Raw genomic sequence first — 24,768 nt, forward strand, 5'->3', positions numbered from 1 at the left:
ATATACAGTAATATAAAATGGGGCAATGACACAAAACTTTGAGAACCATTACTAAAGTTCATCATACATGTTAAGACTTATTTTGTTCAACTCTGTGGGATAATTCTTCATTTACACTAAAAAGTATGGCTGGATCAATCTGCACTGCCAGATATTGAATACTGAAAGCTGGCACCCATAGCTGTCAGAATACCCAAACAGTGACTACATCTGATCGGATGCATGCACTGTTTGGCCAATAGCTTTCCTCCTGGCCTATCTGACAAATGTTGAGTGAAAAAACCCACTTTGGTAGAGCTGGGTGGTGCCACCCACCCACAAAGCAAATTCCATCTGATTCCTGCTGAATCAGCCAAAATTTTTCTTAGTGGATGACCAGCTTAACATGCCCTTTTGCTATGGAATGCGTGTGTAATGATTTTAGAGATCCCTTCTGATCATCTCTCTTGGATATATTAGAAAATTTGCATTTAATCAATGCCATAGGCGAGGGGTCTCCAAACTGGCCGCATAGGGGTACTATTCTAATTCTCTCACTGACACCAATTATAGGGCACTATTCCTCCCACTGACACAAATTATGGGGCACTATTTCTCCTACTGATATCAAAGATGGGGCACTATTCCTCCCACTGACACCAGAGATGGGCTACTAATTCTCCCACTGATACCAATGATGTAATTTTTTTACTCTCACTGACCACCAAGCCTATGGCATTGTTTACACCCACTGTTGCCAGGGCATTTTCTACTCCCACTGGCCACAGTCTGGCCCTCCTAAAGTTTGAAGAGCAGTAAACTGACCCTATGTTTTAAAAGTTTGGAGACCCCTACCATAGACTACACACCCTGTCTCAACCTTTTAACAGTGTTAATTTTGATGTCAAACTTTGATTTCATTTTAGTCATAGTCTTTTGACTGAAATGCCATTTTAGGTTTAGTTGTATTTTAGTCATCTGAATTGTTTTATTTTTAGTCGTATTTTAGTTGAATAAAATCTCAAGTACATTTTAGTTGACTAAAATCGAATGGGTTTAGTTAAATTGTAATGCATTATTTAAGCATTTCTCTAGAATTGCCAAACCCGTTATGTACTCCTGGAGTGAAAATCTAATAACATGTTATTATTTATAGCCCTAAAGCGTTTGTTAACCCCCCCAAAAACAAAAAAAAAACTGATCCTGTTCCCTTATAGCATGTTATACAGCACAGTGCTTTTGCTGTGTTATTTGGCCGCCTGTATACCCTAAAAAACCTGGCTGATCCTGCCTGGCTATACCCTCCCCCCTGCAAACTGACCACGATAATCATGGCTGCTAAGCCCCTGATACCGTGGTCTATTTGCATGATTCTGTCAGCTGCAGCTCTCCTGTCTGCAGCTCTTCCTGTCTGTGTCCTCTGTCCTCCTCCCCTTCCTGCATGTACCTGCGCCTGCCCCCCCCCCCTTCCTCTCTTAACTATCATAAATCTTCTTATCCCCTCTGTATCATTAGAACATCTGTGCCTGTGTAATGTAAAAACTCCACCGATCTGTACCTGTATAAATGGATCCCGGCACCCAACTGATCGTTGTCTCTCTCTCCTTTCTCCCCCCGCCTCCCTAGCTGATCGTCGGCTCTCTCTCCTTTCTCCCCCGCCTCCCCAGCTGATCGTCGCTCTCTCTCCTTTCTCCCCCACCTCCCCAGCTGATCGTTGGCTCTCTCTCCTTTCTCCACCGCCTCCCCAGCTGATCGTCGGCTCTCTCTCCTTTCTCCCCCACCTCCCCAGCTGATCGTCGGCTCTCTCTCCTTTCTCCCCCGCCTCCCCAGCTGATCGTCGGCTCTCTCTCCTTTCTCCCCCGCCTCCCCAGCTGATCGTCGGCTCTCTCTCCTTTCTCCCCCGCCTCCCCAGCTGATCGTCGGCTCTCTCTCCTTTCTCCCCCGCCTCCCCAGCTGATCGTCGGCTCTCTCTCCTTTCTCCCCCGCCTCCCCAGCTGATCGTCGGCTCTCTCTCCTTTCTCCCCCACCTCCCCAGCTGATCGTCGGCTCTCTCTCCTTTCTCCCCCACCTCCCCAGCTGATCGTCGGCTCTCTCTCCTTTCTCCCCCGCCTCCCCAGCTGATCGTCGGCTCTCTCTCCTTTCTCCCCCACCTCCCCAGCTGATCGTTGGCTCTCTCTCCTTTCTCCCCCGCCTCCCCAGCTGATCGTCGGCTCTCTCTCCTTTCTCCCCCACCTCCCCAGCTGATCGTTGGCTCTCTCTCCTTTCTCCCCCGCCTCCCCAGCTGATTGTCGGCTCTCTCTCCTTTCTCCCCCGCCTCCCTAGCTGATCGTCGGCTCTCTCTCCTTTCTCCCCCGCCTCCCCAGCTGATCGTCGGCTCTCTCTCCTTTCTCCACCGCCTCCCCAGCTGACGTCAGCAGGAAGGCTTGGCTCCGCCCACTGCAGCTGTGAACCGAGACAGGCGAGAGGAGAGCAATCAGCTGTGCGCCCGGAGCAGGGCTTATATCGTTACAGATCGACTGATTTTTTATATTACACAAGCACAGGGACATAAGTTCTTATGATACAGCGGAAATAGGAAGATTATATTACAGTGGCTTAACAACCACTTTAAGGTTTGAACATGCACTACAGACACAGATTTAGCCGTTGTGATATATAATATCTGTATAAATAAAACCATGTTTCATAAACAAACAAAAATATTGCTTTTTGACAAACAGAAATGCATTTTTAAAATATTTAAAAAAAAACCTGTAAACTATTGGCTGTGATGCCATTGCATATATTACCTAAATATAATACCAACATTTAAAAAAAGCCTTTTTATTTTCTTTTCTTTCAGCAACTTAGTAGATGCCCTCTACTTATTTTGTTAGTGCAATAGTGCAATACATGCTTAAACTTTAATGAGCTATTATAAACTGGGGATGGAATTGTGTTGCAGATTTAGAAAAAAACAGCAGAGGGCGCCAAAGAGATAGTGTGAATGAGTGTAATTTGTGGAACTGCATAGGAAAGGAAATGAATCGATGGGAGCCTGTGTCTCTTAGCCAATACATCTTGCAGAAAGAATCAGGGGGCTGGGGCTTTAACAGACAGGAAGTGGAAGTTGAGGTGGATAAGACTCTCCCACATTTTTGTTCAGTTTTCCTTCATTGATGAAAATTGGAATTGATTTTCATCATAGGTTTCATCAATTGACTTAATTCTAATTTTATTTTCGTTTAGTTTTCGTAACTAAAAACATGCAGCTGATGAAAACTATGACGAAAATATTTTTGTTTCTGGGAAAGGAACCCTTGAATGAATTTTCAGGTTTCCTGGAACTCCTGCTAAAACTCTAAAAAGTCACTGGGTTCAAACATGGCTCAACCGCCTATTTTTACCACCCTTCAACTGCAGGGGTAAAGTCTTTGCAGATAGCTAAAAAGGGCATTGGTGTCATCCTGTTCAGTCTGCTGGTTGGCGTTGGCCCTGGAACTATGCAGATACCATCAGATGGGAGGTCATTCAGCCACAACTCAAGGCCTAGCAACCTCTAGAGCAAGGATATGCAATTAGCGGACCTCCAGCTGTTACAAAACTACAAGTCCCATCATGCCTCTGCCTCTGGGTGTCATGCTTGTGGCTGTCAGAGTCTTGCTATGCCTCATGGGACTTGTAGTTCTGCAACAGCTGGAGGTCCGCTAATTGCATATCCCTGCTCTAGAGGAGCCCTGGTTGGGAATGGCCATTATAGTCAATGAATAAAGATTCCGAACCAGTCCATTGGACTGTGGTTGGCCTGAGCTGAATATAGACATCATCGCATCATCCCATGGTTATAGAAATTCCAAAAAGTTTTATTGATGGAAAATTGACAGAGTTGGCTTAACATTAGCTGAGGCCAATTACAACAAAACACATGAATCAGTTTCATTCAGTATGAAAATCATAGTGTAAAACTAAATTCCTGTATTCAAAAAAAATTGTAAACAAAAAGATTTTAAAAAATGTAATTAAAAAGAAAAGAAAATTACATTTTTAATTTTTTTTTTCTAATATAGTGTTACCAGTCAGCATCCCTGATCACTGTCACACCAGTTATATGATGACGCTGTATGACGCTGTATTGCACTGGTGACAGTATGTAAAATAAAAAATAAAAAAATTGTGACAAAAAAAATTACAATTTCAAAAACCTCACCATTCATCTTACTGAATACCTTGCGTTGTCTTTTTCACAAAAAGGGGTAATTTGGGGGATATTTGTACTATCCTGGAATTTTTGGGCCTCAAGAAATAAGAGAAAAAAGAGATAAGGCGTGAGTACATCAGGATTGATCAATTTTCAGATGTATACCATCGTTTATGGACTCTATAACTTTTCTACAGACTAAATAATGTATACTAATTTGGGTTATTTTCACCAAATAAATGTAGCAGAATACAGTTTGGCTTACATTTACGAAGAAACAAAGAAATAATTTTCGGTCTTTTTTCATTTATTTAGCAAAAAATTAATAACCCAGTGGAGCTTAAATACCACCAAAAGAAAGCTCTACATGTGTGGAAAAAAATTATAAAAATTTCATTTGGGTACAATGTTGCATGACCACGCAATTGCCATTCAAAGTGAGACAGCGCTGAAAGCTGAAAACTGACCTGGGCAGGAAGGGGGTTAAAGAGCATAGTATTGAAGTGGTTAGGGGTCAGTGGGAAGGATGTCACTTACATTGGCAGTAAGTCAAAAGGATGTCCTTCTTACTGTAGTGGCCAGAATGCCACCCTTAAAGACAACTATAAAGATCATTGATGTAATGCCCTGAGCTCTGCCAAGCAGTGTTGTTCACTGAATTATGTGGGCATCATCAAATAGAATTTCAATTGGCTATATAATATCAATTGGCTACAACTCATGGAACTCCTAGCAAACTCTGGAGGAGCCTTCGGGTTCCACGGAACCATGGTTGAAAAAAATGAAGCTTTATGCCTAATTGTGAGGACATTGCAGGTATATATGTGGGTAGTATGTACATGAGAGGGGTGCAAAGTCTATGGTGGGGGTAGTATGTACATGAGAGGGGTGCGGAGTGTATGGGGGTGGGTAGTATGTACATGAGAGGGGTGCGAAGTGTATGGGGGTGGGTAGTATGTACATGAGAGGGGTGTGGAGTGTATGGGGGTGGGTAGTATGTACTTGAGAGGGTGCGGAGTGTATGGGGTTAGGTAGTATGTACATGAGAAGGGTGCAGAGTGTATGGGGGTGGGTAGTATGTACATGAGAGGGGTGCGAAGTGTATGGGCATGAGTAGTATGTACATGAGAGGGGTGTGGAGTGTATGGGGGTGGGTAGTATGTACTTGAGAGGGGTGCGGAGTGTATGGGGTTAGGTAGTATGTACATGAGAGGGGTGCGGAGTGTATGGGGGTGGGTAGTATGTACATGAGAGGGGTGCGGAGTGTATGGTGGGGGTAGTATGACATGAGAGGGGTGCTTAGTGTATAGTGGTGGGTAGTATGTACATGAGAGGGGTGCTGAGTGTATGGCGGTAGGTTGTATGACAGGAGAGGGGAGCGGAGTGTATGGTGGGGGGTAGTATGACATGAGAGGAGTGCGGAGTGTATGGTGGGGGGTAGTATGACATGAGAGGGGTGCGGAGTGTATGGTGGGGGGTAGTATGATATGAGAGGAGTGCAGAGTGTATGGCGGTGGGTAGTATGACATGAGAGAGGTGCGGAGTGTATGGAGGTGGGTAGTATGACATGAGAGGGGTGCGGAGTGTATGGTGGGGGGTAGTATGATATGAGAGGAGTGCAGAGTGTATGGTGGGGGGTAGTATGACATGAGAGGGGTGCGGAGTGTATGGCGGGGGGTAGTATGCATATGAGAGGGGTGCACATGGTAGAAAAGTGGAATATGGTGTGAAGGAGCCCTGATTTATTGTTACATCCCTGCAGAGGCCACCTTGCAGTGGCATGCATAGAGCAACTGAAGTTGCACAGCACCAGAACTGGCCTCCCAGCCTGCTGCAGACACTGCTCTCACCGCCCCCTCCCACATCTCAAGTCCCTGCACACAAGTCCCTGCACAAAGCCTGCAAGCTGACCTCCCTCCACACGACAGGACAAACTCCTCTCCTGCATCTGCGTGCATGCATTGCATCCCTCCTGGGTTCAGCAGCGGCCAGCAGCTCCACCTCCACTTCTATAATCTGTCTGCAGGCGGTGCTGCCTGGAGCAAACAGAGGGGGCACTGGAGAGAGCCGAAGGTGGCACAGGGAAGAAGCTTCTGGTAGGCGTAGCGCTGATTATATAGCAGCGTTGCAGCTGCAAACTAGGAGCAACCCTTGCTCATCCATCCGGCCCACTCAGTGGGGGCACTGACAGGGTCACAGGGGGACATTCCCTCCCACTCCTACAAACACTTCAGGCAAATTAGGAGGCCGCGAGGCCCCTGGGAGTGTGAGGCCTAAGGCGACCGCCTAATTTGCCTAATTAGAGAGCCACCTCTGCCACCGGTGGTTGACCGCTCTATCAGGGTTCCACTTCAACTTAAAATACTGCCCAGGAAGTGGGAACAGAGATGCTGATGCCCTGTTGAGAAGATCCCGAGACTTGGGGGTTTCCTCTGAACAGTGGACTCAACTGACTCCAGAAAGGATACAAGCCTTGTGTCAGGAAGTGGAACATCAGTCCAGAGGAACAACTGGGGCCGGAGCCATCGGAGTTTCAGTGGCAGGTGTCCCAAAATAATACTGTGATTTGTTCCAGGTCAGGGATAACAGCCTACCTAAGCTTTCAGATTGGGACTTAAGAAAGGACCAGATGGAAGATTCCCTTTGTAGTTTAACACTGAAGGCCCTGAAGGGCCAATGCCCAGATCTACTGCTAACAGACTCTCCAAAAGAAGCATGACTAATACACACGGAATGGGATCGACTGCAGTTACGCAATAGGGTGCTCTACCGAAGGGGCCCCTCAGATGATCCTGAAGGTAAGTGGTAGCTAATCTTACTGAGAAAGCATAGAGAGACTGTGCTGACCGCCTTACATGATGATCATGGCCACCTAAGGCCTGAGAAGACATTCAAACTGGTGCCCATGAATCAGACTGAGACAGAAGTACAGTTAAATCACACTTGCTCAATAATAATAAAAAAAATGTAAACAGAGTAAACATAGTCAAAATGTAGCTAGAGTTCAGGAACTGGAACGGATAGTCAGACAAGCCAAAACGTCAGGGAGCCAGAGATGAGCGTAGTAGAACAGCAAGCATGATCTGGAGCCAGAAGGAATGTCAGCCAAGCAAGTCTTTAAAAGGAACACAGGAGAGAATCTCTAGAGATGTGACCAAGGTGAAGGCAGAGATCATCTGGACTGGACGGCTTAAGTAGGCAGGACTGACGAGCAGGATATCATCAACAGGTGAGTCACTGTGGAGAGATAGTAGTTGGCAATTAACCGACAGCTGAGTGGCCAGCTTTGAAAAGGAAGGGCTGAGCCCAGCCCTGACAAATGCTGAGCTGGATACCCTGATCTGTGATGCTGAGCTGTATACCCTGAGCTGTATACCCTGATCTGTATACCCTGATCTGTGATGCTGACCTATATACCCTGATCTGTGATGCTGAGCTGTATACCCTGATCTGTGATGCTGAGCTGTATACCCTGATCTATATTCCCTTTGCTTTTATACCCTGATCTGTGATGCAGAGCTGTATACCCTGATCTGTGAGGCTGAGCTATATACCCTGATCTGTGATGCTGAGCTCTATACCCTGAGCTGTGAGGCTGAGCTGTATATCCTGAGCTGTATACCCTGATCTGTGAGGCTGAGCTGTATACCCTGAGCTGTGAGGCTGAGATATATACCCTGATCTGTGAGGCTGAGCTATATACTCTGTCCTGTGATGCTGGGGCTGTATACTCTGTCCTGTGATGCTGGGGCTGTATACTCTGTCCTGTGATGCTGGGGCTGTATACTCTGTCCTGTGATGCTGAACTGTATACTCCTAACACTATGGGTGGAAGCAAGTGGAATACAGGGGACAGAGTGGGTGGATTCTATAAGGGGTGGGGCTTATGAGAAGTGAGATGGGTCAAAGAGGAAGGGCGGGGTCTGGCGCCCCCCCCATCCTAAAAGGTCACCAGCCGCCACTGCCAATGAGACTTTCTGAGTTCTCTGACTGTAGAGGACATAGAAGCTCCTCAACCTTCTGTAGCATCAGAAGCAGAGGCTACTTTACCCGAAACACCTGAGCCCAAAGAACGGAGAGGAAAGTGAACAATACGCCCACCAAAAAGGCTGACTTACGATACTTTAGGTGAAAGTTCTGAAGAATCTATCCTCACATCTCAGAGAACGTACAACCTGCCGACCCTTCCCACTACAGATTTAATGGAGGGAAACTCCAACTCATCCCAATATTGGTGGCTTGTGAGTAAGACAACCTCACCTCCTATGACAAATGGTGGGAGGTTCCCTTGCTAGGTTCACACGTGCATGCAAATTGTTTGTTTTCTTACATATACTAACCTGCTTTTGTCTCCCGATGTATATTTGAAAGCATGTAACAGGTTATGGACATTATGTGTCAATGGACTCTTTCCCTCCTTTGGGGACCAAAGGATCTTTGGTGGGGGAAGTGTGTAGCAGGTACTGCCATGCCCGGTCTTCCTCTCCTGCTCGGGCCATGGGGAGAGTGTGTGCGGCCGCTGCTGCATGGGACACAGAGCGGCTGCCAGTTGTCTTTCCCCTGGCATCCCCCTTCTGCTGCAATTGTGGCGAGTGAGCACAGCAGGGACTGGTGCGGCTGTGCTGTAGACAGCTGCGGGCTGTACCCCCCCCCCCGCATGGCAAACACTGCCAAGCAGCTGGGAGAATGAGAAGTGATGGCGACACTGTGACAGGGGAAGAAGCGAGTGCGAGATGTCAATACATTTCCCCGGCTCACCCCCCCCCCCTGTTTCTGTCATGTACCAATCACAGGGAGGCCAGAGGAGCATCATGGGAAGTATAGTCCCAAAGACAGGCTGCAGCAAGGGATCCCTGTTGGACTAAACCACAGCTCCCAGCATGCTGAGGACAAAGAGGAGGGAGATCTGGAGAATGGGAAAAAAGAAGAGGAGGTTACCAGCCTAGAGACTGAGAAGGGAGGAGGGACAGAGGACATGAGTGGAGAAATGACAGGACCATGTGGTGGAACTCCACCTAAGGGAGAGAGAGAGACACGCTTTTGCCAAGACTACTGAGCAAGTGCTGCCAGGAGACTAAGGGGAGCCAAGAACAGTTTCACCCACCTGGTCCGCCACCGTTCAGCCCAAGGACCCTGCTTGGCCACCCAGCCCAGCGGAGATGACCCACACCACTTTAGGGATTGCGACATTCGTCAAGGTCTGGTCCCCTCGTCAGTTCCGCTACCCGCCATCTTGATCGATTGTCATGAGGTGATCCGGGACCTCACTACAGCACCAGGAGCCTGAACTAGCACTTGAGATTTCCGGTTTGTCATCACACAAAGGATTGGTGAGCAGGTGAAAAACCAACATCCTTCTTAACACAGTACAGACACTGCATGCAGACACCTATTCCCCTTTCTAGTGTCAGAGGATGCTTGTTTGGAGCTTCCGCCTTTAGCGGTTTGTCCTTGAAAATCACTACCTAACGGAACATCCTAGATGATTACTGCTTCACTCGAGCTTGATTAAACCTACTCCTGAAAACAAGGACCCCATCGTTTGCCTAGCTATTCTTCACCCCAGGACCTGTAACGCTACAGAACTTTGTTCACTGTACTTGTTTAATCCATTTTGTTGTTTACCTTTTAACCATATTCACAGCCCAGAAGGAGCTGAGAAATGGACAAACCTTCTCTCCTCCCTCTCGGCGCCTGTGTTATGGGTATAAATATTACTGTTTTTTTATATACTTACAGTTGCTAAATATTGAAGGTTGTTGTTTCTATTGTATTAATACTCTGCAGTAAGGTTTAACAGTGCTGTAAGTATCCACATATTTTAAATCGTGATAATATATTCAACTTGTTTATCACTACTGGTGTGTCTGCCTTTTTCTGGTAACATTCCACAGCCAGGCTAATGGTATTTTCTATTTGTGTCCTTAAAAAGTGTTTTGCCGTGTACACACGAGCGGGCTTTTCGACTGGACTGGTCCAACGGACCGAGTACGGCGGACAATTCGACCGTGTGTGGGCTTCATCGGACCTGCAGCGGACTTTTTCGGTCGAAAATCTGACGGACTTTAGATTTGGAACATGTTTCAAATCTTTCCGACGGACTCGAGTCCGGTCGAAAAGTCCGCTAGTCTGTATGCTAGTCTGACAGACAAAAAACGACGCTAGGGCAGCTATTGGCTACTGGCTATCAACTTCCTTATTTTAGTCCGGTCGTACATCATCACGTACGAATTCGTTGGACTTTGGTGTGATCGTGTGTAGGCAAGTCCGTTCGTTGGGAAAGTCTGTCAGAAGTCCGCCAAAAGTCAGTCGGATAGACCGTCGGACCAGTCCAGTCGAAAAGTCCGCCCGCGTGTACGTTGCATTAGTAAAAATTTTAGCTAACCAGGTGTGCCAGAGGGCTGAGGTCAATCTTGAAGTTGAGGCGCAGAACAGAGGACCCAAAAATCACTAAACAGCTCCTACAGGGGGTGGCGCTACATCAGTAAAATAATGCAGTGCCGTATCACAAAAAATGGCCTGGTCATGAAGGGGGTAAACCTTCCAGAGCTGAAGCAGTTAAAGAGGTTGTAAACCTCTCTGTGGAAGTTGTACCTAGGCCTAGAATAAGGCTTACCTTTGGGTACTGTAAATATCTCCTAATCGTGCACCGTTTAGGAGATATTTACTGTGTTTTGCGTCGCATACTAGCCCATTATGTGCCACTTACCTGCAAACGAAGCCCGCAATGTCCCCGCTGGTGGCCGCATCCATCTTCACCCCTCTTCCTTCCAGGGCCAGGGACTCCGGCTCTGTGACTGGCTGGAGTGGCGTGACGTCACTCCCGCGCATGCCCGTGGGAGCCGCCGGTCATAGCACGGGCCCTTTAGAAGTAGTACGATCGTACCCTTTTTTCAGTGTGCATGTGCCGATGACGTTGGTGCAATCGTATATGGTAAATATCTCCTAAACTGTGCAGTAGTGTAGGTAAAAGTGGTATAACTAGGTTTACAACCACTTTAAGCCACACAAAGCTAAATTTTATTTTTAAGGGGGAACACTGTGGACTCTGGTGTAAAGGGGAACTCTAATGTAAGGGTTCCCAAAGCCCCTCTTACATCAGAGTCTACAGGGCACCCATTACACCTTACCTTAGTGTACTCACTCACTTGGAGGCAAGAGAGAGAAGGGAGGGTGGGTGGAGACATCAGTCACAGACATTGGATGGTGAGCTCACTCACCCGAGGATGGAGGCTCAGGCATCGAAGCCTTTCCTCCACAATGTATCTGCTGATACTGAGCTTAGAACTTCCAGTACACACATTCCTTTTGCTGATGGCACAGAACGCCGGGTACTGGAGTGTAGATGGGCACACAGAGGGGTAGGGGCAGGAGGAGCAGATCAAGGCCGCTCTCCTCTCCTGTCCGTGTATGGGGCTGCCCGTGTGCACACGTATGCACTCAGTGATCGTGGTACTTGGTTATGTGGGGAGCCACAGTCTATTCTGAATACTGTGTCCTGGTTTCAGGTGGTGCACGATTCAAAACCCAAACTGTCTGGGTGAATCCCAGACGAGTGGCAACCCTAGCGAACATGGACGCGGCCTGCAGCGGGGACAGCATGGGCTTTATTTGCAGGTGTCACATAATGTGCTAGTATGCGATACATGCTAGCACATTATGCTTTTACTTTGCAGGGGCAAAGGGGGGAAGTAAAACCCATCAGGGTTTACTTCCTCTTTAATGATCAAAGTCTTCCCCCAACAGTGGCGGTGCGTTTAATAAGGTGCACGGGCGCCACCCCCTCTCTCCAGCCACCTGCTTTATGTAAAATGGATAGATTCATGCATTAAGCAAATCTATCCATGGCCGCTGTAGCCACCCCCTATTCAGGAGTCCGGCCCTTTTCAGACACCAGGCGCCTGAATTCCAGCGGCGGGGGTGTTTTTTTGAAGCACCTGATTAGTCATAGGCTCTAATAGGCTTCAAAAAAGGTGAACTGCGAGTGCAGAGCATTGCGCTCGCAGTTCACCCAGGGGTGTTAGCAAAGCAAATGAATCAGCCAATCAGGAGGTGCGGATCTAATACCTGTCTCCTGATTGGCTGAAGGCACAGGCATCCTGATTGTACGCCTAACGGTACAGAAGAATGGGAGGACAGAGAGCCATGGAGGACACAGGAGATTGCCGCCGTCACCTGCTGCATGTCCCACAGCTCGTCGCTGTCACCCACCACTAAGGATGAGCTCCGACGTGTTCGCACACCCCACGTGCAGAGCCCGCCAGGAAGTCGGCACTGCGCTGCGCTAATCACAGGCAGTGAGACATTTCCCGATGCATGGCTGCAGAGATCAGGAAATGCCTCACTGCCTGTGATTAGTGCAGCGCAGTGCCGACTTCCTGGCGGGCTCTGCATGTGGGCTGTGCGAACATTGCAGAGCTCATCCTTACCCACCACCAGGATGGGGTGTGTGCCGGTCAGACAGCGAAGGGGGGGGTGGTTACAGAGGCTGCATATGATGGGCACAGAGGCTACATATGATGGGCACAGAGGCTGCATATGCTAGGCACAGAGGCTACATATGATGGGTACAGAGGCTGCATATGATGGGCACAGAGGCTGCATATGCTAGGCACAGAGGCTACATATGATGGGCACAGAGGCTGCATATGATGGGCACAGAGGCTGCATATGATGGGCACAGAGGCTACATATGATGGGCACAGAGGCTGCATATGATGGGCACAGAGGCTGCATATGCTGGGCACAGAGGCTACATATGATGGGCACAGAAGCTACATATGATGGGCACAGAGGCTACATATGATGGGCACAGAGGCTGCATATGCTAGGCACAGAGGCTACATATGATGGGCACAGAGGCTACATATGCTAGGCACAGAGGCTACATATGATGGGCACAGAGGCTGCATATGATGGGCACAGAGGCTGCATATGATGGGCACAGAGGCTGCATATGCTAGGCACAGAGGCTACATATGATGGGCACAGAGGCTACATATGCTAGGCACAGAGGCTATATATGATATGCACAGAGGCTACATATGATGGTCACAGAGGCTACATATGACGGGCACAGGCTGTATATTTCTGGATACATAGGCTGCACATGAAGGGCACAGGTTGCATATGATGGGCACAGAGACTACATATGATGGGCACAGAGGCTACATATGATGGGCACAGAGACTACATATGATGGGCACAGAGGCTACATATGATGGGCACAGAGGCTACATATGATGGGCACAGAGACTACATATGATGGGCACAGAGGCTACATATGATGGTCACAGAGCTACATATGATGGGCACAAAGGCTACATATGATGGTCACAGAGGCTACATATGATGGGCACAGAGACTACATATGATGGGCACAAAGGCTACATATGATGGTCACAGAGGCTACATATGATGGTCACAGAGGCTACATATGATGGGCACAGGCTGTATATTTCTGGGTACATAGGCTGCATATAAAGGGCACAGGTTGCATATGATGGGCACAGAGACTACATATGATGGGCACAGAGGCTGCATATGATGGGCACGGAGGCTGCATATGATGGGCACAGAGGCTGCATATGCTAGGCACAGAGGCTACATATGATGGGCACAGAGGCTACATATGCTAGGCACAGAGGCTACATATGATGGGCACAGAGGCTACATATGACGGGCACAGGCTGTATATTTCTGGATACATAGGCTGCACATGAAGGGCACAGGTTGCATATGATGGGCACAGAGACTACATATGATGGGCAAACCCCACGTGCAGAGCCCGCCAGGAAGTCGGCACTGCGCTGCGCTAATCACAGGCAGTGAGACATTTCCCGATGCATGGCTGCAGAGATCAGGAAATGCCTCACTGCCTGTGATTAGTGCAGCGCAGTGCCGACTTCCTGGCGGGCTCTGCATGTGGGCTGTGCGAACATTGCAGAGCTCATCCTTACCCACCACCAGGATGGGGTGCGTGCCGGTCAGACAGCGAAGGGGGGGGTGGTTACAGAGGCTGCATATGATGGGCACAGAGGCTACATATGATGGGCACAGAGGCTGCATATGCTAGGCACAGAGGCTACATATGATGGGTACAGAGGCTGCATATGATGGGCACAGAGGCTGCATATGCTAGGCACAGAGGCTACATATGATGGGCACAGAGGCTGCATATGATGGGCACAGAGGCTGCATATGATGGGCACAGAGGCTACATATGATGGGCACAGAGGCTGCATATGATGGGCACAGAGGCTGCATATGCTGGGCACAGAGGCTACATATGATGGGCACAGAGGCTACATATGATGGGCACAGAGGCTACATATGATGGGCACAGAGGCTGCATATGCTAGGCACAGAGGCTACATATGATGGGCACAGAGGCTACATATGCTAGGCACAGAGGCTACATATGATGGGCACAGAGGCTACATATGATGGGCACAGAGGCTGCATATGATGGGCACAGAGGCTGCATATGATGGGCACAGAGGCTGCATATGCTAGGCACAGAGGCTACATATGATGGGCACAGAGGCTACATATGATGCACAGAGGCTGCATATGATGGGCACAGAGACTGCATATGCTAGGCACAGAGGCTACATATGATGGGCACAGAGACTACATATGATGGGCACAGAGGCTACATATGCTGGGCACAGAGGCTACATATGATGGGCACAGAGGCTGCATATGCTAGGCACAGAGGCTACATATGATGGGCACAGAGGCTGCATATGATGGGCACAGAGGCTGCATATGCTAGGCACAGAGGCTACATATGATGGGCACAGAGGCTACATATGATGGTCACAGAGGCTACATATGATGGGCACAGGCTGTATATTTCTGGGTACATAGGCTGCATATAGAGGGCACAGGTTGCATATGATGGGCACAGAGACTACATATGATGGGCACAGAGGCTGCATATGATGGGCACAGAGGCTGCAAATGCTAGGCACAGAGGCTACATATGATGGGCACAGAGGCTACATATGATGGTCACAGAGGCTACATATGACGGGCACAGGCTGTATATTTCTGGGTACATAGGCTGCATATGAAGGGCACAGGTTGCATATGATGGGCACAGAGACTACATATGATGGGCACAGAGGCAGCATATTGTGGGCAGAGAGGCTACATATGATGGGCACAGAGGCTACATATGATGGTCACAGAGACTACATATGATGGGCACAGAGGCTACATATGATGGTCACAGAGGCTACATATGATGGGCACAGAGGCTACATATGATGGGCACAGAGACTACATATGATGAGCACAGAGACTACATATGATGGTCACAGAGGCTACATATGATGGTCACAGAGGCTACATATGATGGTCACAGAGGCTACATATGATGGGCACAGAGACTACATATGATGGGCACAGAGGCTACATATGATGGGCACAGAGGCTGCATATGCTAGGCACAGAGGCTACATATGATGGGCACAGAGGCTACATATGATGGGCACAGAGGCTGCATATGCTAGGCACAGAGGCTACATATGATGGGCACAGAGGCTGCATATGATGGGCACAGAGGCTGCATATGCTAGGCACAGAGGCTACATATGATGGGCACAGAGGCTACATATGATGGTCGCAGAGGCTACATATGATGGGCACAGGCTGTATATTTTTGGGTACATAGGCTGCATATAAAGGGCACAGGTTGCATATGATAGGCACAGAGACTACATATGATGGGCACAGAGGCTGCATATGATGGGCACAGAGGCTGCATATGCTAGGCACAGAGGCTACATATGATGGGCACAGAGGCTACATATGCTAGGCACAGAGGCTACATATGATGGGCACAGAGGCTACATATGATGGGCACAGAGGCTACATATGATGGGCACAGAGGCTACATATGACGGGCACAGGCTGTATATTTCTGGATACATAGGCTGCATATGAAGGGCACAGGTTGCATATGATGGGCACAGAGACTACATATGATGGGCACAGAGGCTGCATATGATGGGCACAGAGGTTACATATGATGGGCACAGAGGCTACATATGATGGGCACAGAGGCTACATATGATGGTCACAGAGACTGCATATGATGGGCACAGAGGCTACATATGATGGTCACAGAGGCTACATATGACGGGCACAGGCTGTATATTTCTGGATACATAGGCTGCATATGATGGGCACAGAGGCTACATATGATGGTCACAGAGACTACATATGATGGGCACAGAGGATACATATGATGGGCACAGAGGCTACATATGATGGGCACAGAGACTACATATGATGGGCACAGAGGCTACATATGATGGGCACAGAGGCTACATATGATGGTCACAGAGGCTACATATGATGGTCACAGAGGTTACATATGACGGGCACAGGCTGTATATTTCTGGATACATAGGCTGCAAATGAAGGGCACAGGTTGCATATGATGGGCACAGAGGCTACATATGATGGTCACGGAGACTACATATGATGGGCACAGAGGCTACATATGATGGTCACAGAGGCTACATATGATGGGCACAGAGACTACATATGATGGGCACAGAGACTACATATGATGGGCACAGAGGCTACATATGATGGGCACAGAGGCTACATATGATGGGCACAGAGGCTACATATGCTGGGCACAGAGGCTACATATGATGGGCACAGAGGCTGCCTATGCTAGGCACAGAGGCTACATATGATGGGCACAGAGGCTGCATATGATGGGCACAGAGGCTGCATATGCTAGGCACAGAGGCTACATATGATGGGCACAGAGGCTACATATGATGGTCACAGAAGCTACATATGATGGGCACAGGCTGTATATTTCTGGGTACATAGGCTGCATATAAAGGGCACAGGTTGCATATGATGGGCACAGAGACTACATATGATGGGCACAGAGGCTGCATATGATGGGCACAGAGGCTGCATATGATGGGCACAGAGGCTGCATACGCTAGGCACAGAGGCTACATATGATGGGCACAGAGGCTACATATGCTAGGCACAGAGGCTACATATGATGTGCACAGAGGCTACATATGATGGTCACAGAGGCTACATATGACGGGCACAGGCTGTATATTTCTGGATACATAGGCTGCATATGAAGGGCACAGGTTGCATATGATGGGCACAGAGACTACATATGATGGGCACAGAGGCTGCATATGATGGGCACAGAGGTTACATATGATTGGCACAGAGGCTACATATGATGGGCACAGAGGCTGCATATGATGGGCACAGAGGCTACATATGATGGTCACAGAGGCTACATATGACGGGCACAGGCTGTATATTTCTGGATACATAGGCTGCATATGATGGGCACAGAGGCTACATATGATGGTCACAGAGACTACATATGATGGGCACAGAGGCTACATATGATGGGCACAGAGGCTACATATGATGGGCACAGAGACTGCATATGATGGGCACAGAGGCTACATATGATGGTCACAGAGGCTACATATGATGGTCACAGAGGCTACATATGATGGTCACAGAGGTTACATATGACGGGCACAGGCTGTATATTTCTGGATACATAGGCTGCATATGAAGGGCACAGGTTGCATATGATGGGCACAGAGGCTACATATGATGGTCACGGAGACTACATATGATGGGCACAGAGGCTACATATGATGGTCACAGAGGCTACATATGATGGGCACAGAGGCTACATATGGTGGTCACAGAGGCTACATATGATGGTCACAGAGGCTACATATGATGGGCACAGAGACTACATATGATGGGCACAGAGGCTACATATGATGGGCACAGAGGCTACATATGCTGGGCACAGAGGCTACATATGATGGGCACAGAGGCTACATATGATGGTCACAGAGGCTACATATGATGGTCACAGAGGTTACATATGACGGGCACAGGCTGTATATTTCTGGATACATAGGCTGCATATGAAGGGCACAGGTTGCATATGATGGGCACAGAGGCTACATATGATGGTCACGGAGACTACATATGATGGGCACAGAGGCTACATATGCTGGGCACAGAGGCTACATACGATGGGCACAGAGGCTGCATATGCTAGGCACAGAGGCTACATATGATGGGCACAGAGGCTGCATATGATGGGCACAGAGGCTGCATATGCTAGGCACAGAGGCTACATATGATGGGCACAGAGGCTACATATGATGGTCACAGAGGCTACATATGATGGGCACAGGCTGTATATTTCTGGGTACATAGGCTGCATATAAAGGGCACAGGTTGCATATGATGGGCACAGAGACTACATATGATGGGCACAGAGGCTGCATATGATGGGCACGGAGGCTGCATATGATGGGCACAGAGGCTGCATATGCTAGGCACAGAGGCTACATATGATGGGCACAGAGGCTACATATGCTAGGCACAGAGGCTATATATGATATGCACAGAGGCTACATATGATGGTCACAGAGGCTACATATGACGGGCACAGGCTGTATATTTCTGGATACATAGGCTGCACATGAAGGGCACAGGTTGCATATGATGGGCACAGAGACTACATATGATGGGCACAGAGGCTACATATGATGGGCACAGAGACTACATATGATGGGCACAGAGGCTACATATGATGGGCACAGAGGCTACATATGATGGGCACAGAGGCTACATATGATGGTCACAGAGACTACATATGATGGGCACAAAGGCTACATATGATGGTCACAGAGGCTACATATGATGGTCACAGAGGCTACATATGATGGGCACAGGCTGTATATTTCTGGGTACATAGGCTGCATATAAAGGGCACAGGTTGCATATGATGGGCACAGAGACTACATATGATGGGCACAGAGGCTGCATATGATGGGCACGGAGGCTGCATATGATGGGCACAGAGGCTGCATATGCTAGGCACGGAGGCTACATATGATGGGCACAGAGGCTACATATGCTAGGCACAGAGGCTACATATGATGGGCACAGAGGCTACATATGATGGTCACAGAGGCTACATATGATGGGCACAGGCTGTATATTTCTGGATACATAGGCTGCACATGAAGGGCACAGGTTGCATATGATGGGCACAGAGACTACATATGATGGGCACAGAGGCTACATATGATGGGCACAGAGGCTACATATGCTAGGCACAGAGGCTACATATGATGGGCACAGAGGCTACATATGATGGTCACAGAGGCTACATATGACGGGCACAGGCTGTATATTTCTGGATACATAGGCTGCACATGAAGGGCACAGGTTGCATATGATGGGCACAGAGACTACATATGATGGGCACAGAGGCTACATATGATGGGCACAGAGGCTACATATGATGGGCACAGAGACTACATATGATGGGCACAGAGGCCACATATGATGGGCACAGAGGCTACATATGATGGGCACAGAGACTACATATGATGGGCACAGAGGCTACATATAATGGTCACAGAGCTACATATGATGGGAACAAAGGCTACATATGATGGTCACAGAGGCTACATATGATGGGCACAGAGACTACATATGATGGGCACAGAGGCTACATATGATGGTCACAGAGGCTACATATGATGGGCACAGAGGCTACATATGATGGTCGCAGAGGCTACATATGATGGGCACAGAGGCTACATATGATGGTCGCAGAGGCTACATATGATGGGCACAGGCTGTATATTTCTGGGTACATAGGCTGCATATAAAGGGCACAGGTTGCATATGATAGGCACAGAGACTACATATGATGGGCACAGAGGCTGCATATGCTAGGCACAGAGGCTACATATGATGGGCACAGAGGCTGCATATGCTAGGCACAGAGGCTACATATGATGGGCACAGAGGCTACATATGATGGTCACAGAGGCTACATATGACGGGCACAGGCTGTATATTTCTGGATACATAGGCTGCACATGAAGGGCACAGGTTGCATATGATGGGCACAGAGACTACATATGATGGGCACAGAGGCTACATATGATGGGCACAGAGACTACATATGATGGGCACAGAGGCTACATATGATGGGCACAGAGACTACATATGATGGGCACAGAGGCTACATATGATGGTCACAGAGGCTACATATGATGGTCACAGAGGCTACATATGATGGGCACAGGCTGTATATTTCTGGGTACATAGGCTGCATATAAAGGGCACAGGTTGCATATGATGGGCACAGAGACTACATATGATGGGCACAGAGGCTGCATATGATGGGCACGGAGGCTGCATAAGATGGGCACAGAGGCTACATATGCTAGGCACAGAGGCTACATATGATGGGCACAGAGGCTACATATGCTAGGCACAGAGGCTACATATGATGGGCACAGAGGCTACATATGATGGTCACAGAGGCTACATATGACGGGCACAGGCTGTATATTTCTGGATACATAGGCTGCACATGAAGGGCACAGGTTGCATATGATGGGCACAGAGACTACATATGATGGGCACAGAGGCTACATATGATGGGCACAGAGGCTACATATGCTAGGCACAGAGGCTACATATGATGGGCACAGAGGCTACATATGATGGTCACAGAGGCTACATATGACGGGCACAGGCTGTATATTTCTGGATACATAGGCTGCACATGAAGGGCACAGGTTGCATATGATGGGCACAGAGACTACATATGATGGGCACAAAGGCTACATATGATGGTCACAGAGGCTACATATGATGGGCACAGAGACTACATATGATGGGCACAGAGGCTACATATGATGGTCACAGAGGCTACATATGATGGGCACAGAGACTACATATGATGGGCAGAGAGGCTACATATGATGGGCACAGAGGCTACATATGATGGGCACAGAAACTACATATGATGGGCACAGAGGCTACATATGATGGGCACAGAGACTACATATGATGGGCACAGAGGCTACATATGATGGTCACAGAGGCTACATATGATGGACACAGGCTGTATATTTCTGGGTACATAGGCTGCATATGAAGGGCACAGGTTGCATATGATGGGCACAGAGACTACATATGATGGGCACAGAGGTTGCATATGATGGGCACAGGCACTGCAAATGATGGGTACAGTGGCTGCATTTTATGGGGCAGAGTGGCTTCATTTGATGGGACAGTGAGGCTGCAATCGATATTTTTTTTCTGAATTTTTTAGTTTGTTTGCGCCCCCCCAAAAAATTTTGAGCACCAGACGCCACTGTCCCCCAACATACACCAATTGCGTGTGGGATTCAGAGCTGCAAAGCTTTATTTGAATGTCATTTAGGTGAACAAAATGCTGAAAGCAGTCCCCCCGCCCTGACGTCATACTGAGGGCACTTTATATACATCTATTGATATGTGGGCACCGTGCAGTGCCAGCCGGCGCGTCAGACATACATGACAAAGCACGATAGACCCCGGGCACAGAATAGACGGAGCGTGCCGGGGTGGAGGAGGGGACGCCTGGCGGGAGCGCGCATGTGGTGACGAGCACGGCTCAGTGCAAATAGGAGGAGGCTGGTGTTCATGGACAGGAGGAGGGGAAGGGAAAGGCGATAAGGAAGCCCAGCAAGTTGGGAAGGGTGAAGCTGATCGGAGTGGAATTCGTGCGTTCCATGTTCCGGGAGCCCATTGTGTGTGAATTGTGTCATCCGAGGAGCCCCTCCTCCTCCGTACATAGTCAGGATGAGAAGACAGTGAGAAGACTGAGTGAGGTGGATTCGTGTCATTCCATTCACCGGGGAGAGGAGTGGCCGGGACACACACCGTGCTGACAGTCTACAGCTCCGTACAATTGGCCTCCTTCCTGTGTGGGTGACCCCGCCGGCATTATCAGCATGGGGAGCAGGGAAGAGGAGCGACGGAAACTGGCCGACATCATCAACCATTGGAACGCCAACCGGCTCGACCTGTTCGAGATCAGCCAACCCACCGAGGTGAGCAGAGGAGAGGAGACAGGGTGAGGAGAGGAGACTGGGCCCCTCCCGGGGGAGCCGGCACTGCGCAGGCGGCATGTCCAGGGATGAGGAGACACCGATCACAGGCCACAGCGCTCCTGTCCTCCTACATCTCACTGTCTGTCCGACTGTATGTGTGTGCACCTGATCTGTACCCCCCCCCATTCCTGATCTGTACCCCCCCCATTCCTGATCTGTACCCCCCCCCATTCCTGATCTGTACCCCCCCCATTCCTGATCTGTACCCCCCCCCATTCCTGATCTGTACCCCCCCCCATTCCTGATCTGTACCCCCCCCCCATTCCTGATCTGTACCCCCCCCCATTCCTGATCTGTACCCCCCCCCATTCCTGATCTGAACCCCCCCCCCATTCCTGATCTGTACCCCCCCCCCATTCCTGATCTGTACCCCCCCCCCCCATTCCTGATCTGTTCCCCCCCCCCCATTCCTGATCTGTTCCCCCCCCCCATTCCTGATCTGCTACCCCCCCCATATTCCTGATCTGCTACCCCCCCCATATTCCTGATCTGCTACCCCCCCCATATTCCTGATCTGCTACCCCCCCCCCCCCCATATTCCTGATCTGCTACCCCCCCCCCCCCATATTCCTGATCTGCTACCCCCCCCCATATTCCTGATCTGCTACCCCCCCCCCATATTCCTGATCTGCTACCCCCCCCCATATTCCTGATCTGCTACCCCCCCCCCCCATATTCCTGATCTGCTACCCCCCCCCCCCCATATTCCTGATCTGCTACCCCCCCCCCCCCATATTCCTGATCTGCTACCCCCCCCCCATATTCCTGATCTGCTACCCCCCCCCCATATTCCTGATCTGCTACCCCCCCCATATTCCTGATCTGCTACCCCCCCCCCCCATTCCTGATCTGCTACCCCCCCCCCCCCCATTCCTGATCTGTACCCCCCCCCCATTCCTGATCTGTACCCCCCCCCATTCCTGATCTGTACCCCCCCCCATTCCTGATCTGAACCCCCCCCCCCATTCCTGATCTGTACCCCCCCCCCCCATTCCTGATCTGTACCCCCCCCCCCCATTCCTGATCTGTTCCCCCCCCCCCATTCCTGATCTGTTCCCCCCCCCCCATTCCTGATCTGCTACCCCCCCCATATTCCTGATCTGCTACCCCCCCCATATTCCTGATCTGCTACCCCCCCCATATTCCTGATCTGCTACCCCCCCCATATTCCTGATCTGCTACCCCCCCCATATTCCTGATCTGCTACCCCCCCCCCCCCCATATTCCTGATCTGCTACCCCCCCCCCCCCCCATATTCCTGATCTGCTACCCCCCCCCCATATTCCTGATCTGCTACCCCCCCCCATATTCCTGATCTGCTACCCCCCCCCCCCATATTCCTGATCTGCTACCCCCCCCCCATATTCCTGATCTGCTACCCCCCCCCCCATATTCCTGATCTGCTGACCCCCCCCCCATATTCCTGATCTGCTACCCCCCCCCCATATTCCTGATCTGCTACCCCCCCCATATTCCTGATCTGCTACCCCCCCCCCCCATTCCTGATCTGCTACCCCCCCCCCCCCCATTCCTGATCTGCTACCCCCCCCCCCATTCCTGATCTGCTACCCCCCCCCATTCCTGATGATCTGTACCCCCATCCCTCACCACCCTACAGCCCAAGATTACACATTGTGTACACAGGGAAATCCTCAGTGCACAGGGTCGGTGTCTTCCTGCTCACAATGTATCTATTGTTGTGGTGATCGGTGTATATAAATATTGTGTGTCTGTACAATCCATGGGCAGTGATGGAGGTGTGTGCAGTGTATGGAGGAGATAGTGGGGGGATGTGGTGCCTGGCACTGGGGGGCTCCAGCAGGTGGAGGAGGAGGAGGAGGGTGGGATTAACTGCACAAGTGGATTTGGCCAGATCTCCAATCCAAAAACCTCGCCGCATGCCTGAATGCTAAGCTGAATTATTGAATTGTTGTCTTCCCTCCAGCCTCTGCTTACATTGCACCAGCTCTGATTTGCTGCTTGTCTTTTGTCTTTGTTCAAAGGAAGTGTCAGATGTCTACTAAGTTTATTGGAACAAGTTAGGGATTGATACACTTGTGTCATCTTTGGCCCTGAAAGAGTGACACAATCCATGCTGGACAGCAGCACTTTATCATCATCCTTATTAGTGGCATTGCTGCTTTTGTTTTTTGGAGATAAAAATAATAAAACAAATTTGAAAAAATGGGATAATATGCAAAAACAATATACAAAAATATTAAGAAAAAAAAACAAGTTAATATACAAAAATGCCATATTTTTGTATAAAAGTATTTAATAATAATCGCAACAAATATAAAAAAAATCCTTTTTTTTTATTTTTTTTTTTTTTTTATTTTTTTATTTATTTTTTTTTGTTTTATATATTAATAGTAATTATAATCCTCCAGGTTTTGCATTTGGATGGATAGATATATACATTTTGTTTGTGTGTTTTTATCATTTAAAAATTAATTAAAAAGAATAATCTGTAAAAAAAAAAACATTATTAGTATAAAATATACTAATATAAATGCACTAATAATATCCCAAAATAATAATATTTTTTTTTGTAATTTTGTTTTTAAAACAAGAGTGTTTAGTCAGAATCCTCTGTGCAGTTGACAT

The 24,768-nt window shown here is 48.9% G+C and overlaps 1 protein-coding gene across 21 annotated transcripts in view; it reads left to right on the forward strand.

The window, feature by feature from the left end:
• The first annotated feature begins 21,584 nt into the window (after positions 1-21,584).
• Positions 21,585-24,768, forward strand: part of AFDN (afadin, adherens junction formation factor) — a 386,193-nt gene continuing 383,009 nt past the window's right edge. For 6 of the 21 annotated variants that reach the window (XM_073627530.1, XM_073627528.1, XM_073627533.1 and 3 more), the window contains exon 1: positions 21,944-22,101. In XM_073627530.1, coding sequence (XP_073483631.1) covers positions 22,003-22,101 — 99 coding nt within the window. In that variant the 5' untranslated portion in view covers positions 21,944-22,002. Of the gene's footprint in view, positions 22,102-24,768 lie in introns of all 21 variants that reach the window. The other 15 variants (XM_073627512.1, XM_073627514.1, XM_073627527.1 and 12 more) reach the window with 9 other exon arrangements.

This window comes from Aquarana catesbeiana, linkage group LG04 (assembly GCF_042186555.1).
Source record: "Aquarana catesbeiana isolate 2022-GZ linkage group LG04, ASM4218655v1, whole genome shotgun sequence".
Lineage (NCBI taxonomy): Eukaryota > Metazoa > Chordata > Amphibia > Anura > Ranidae > Aquarana > Aquarana catesbeiana.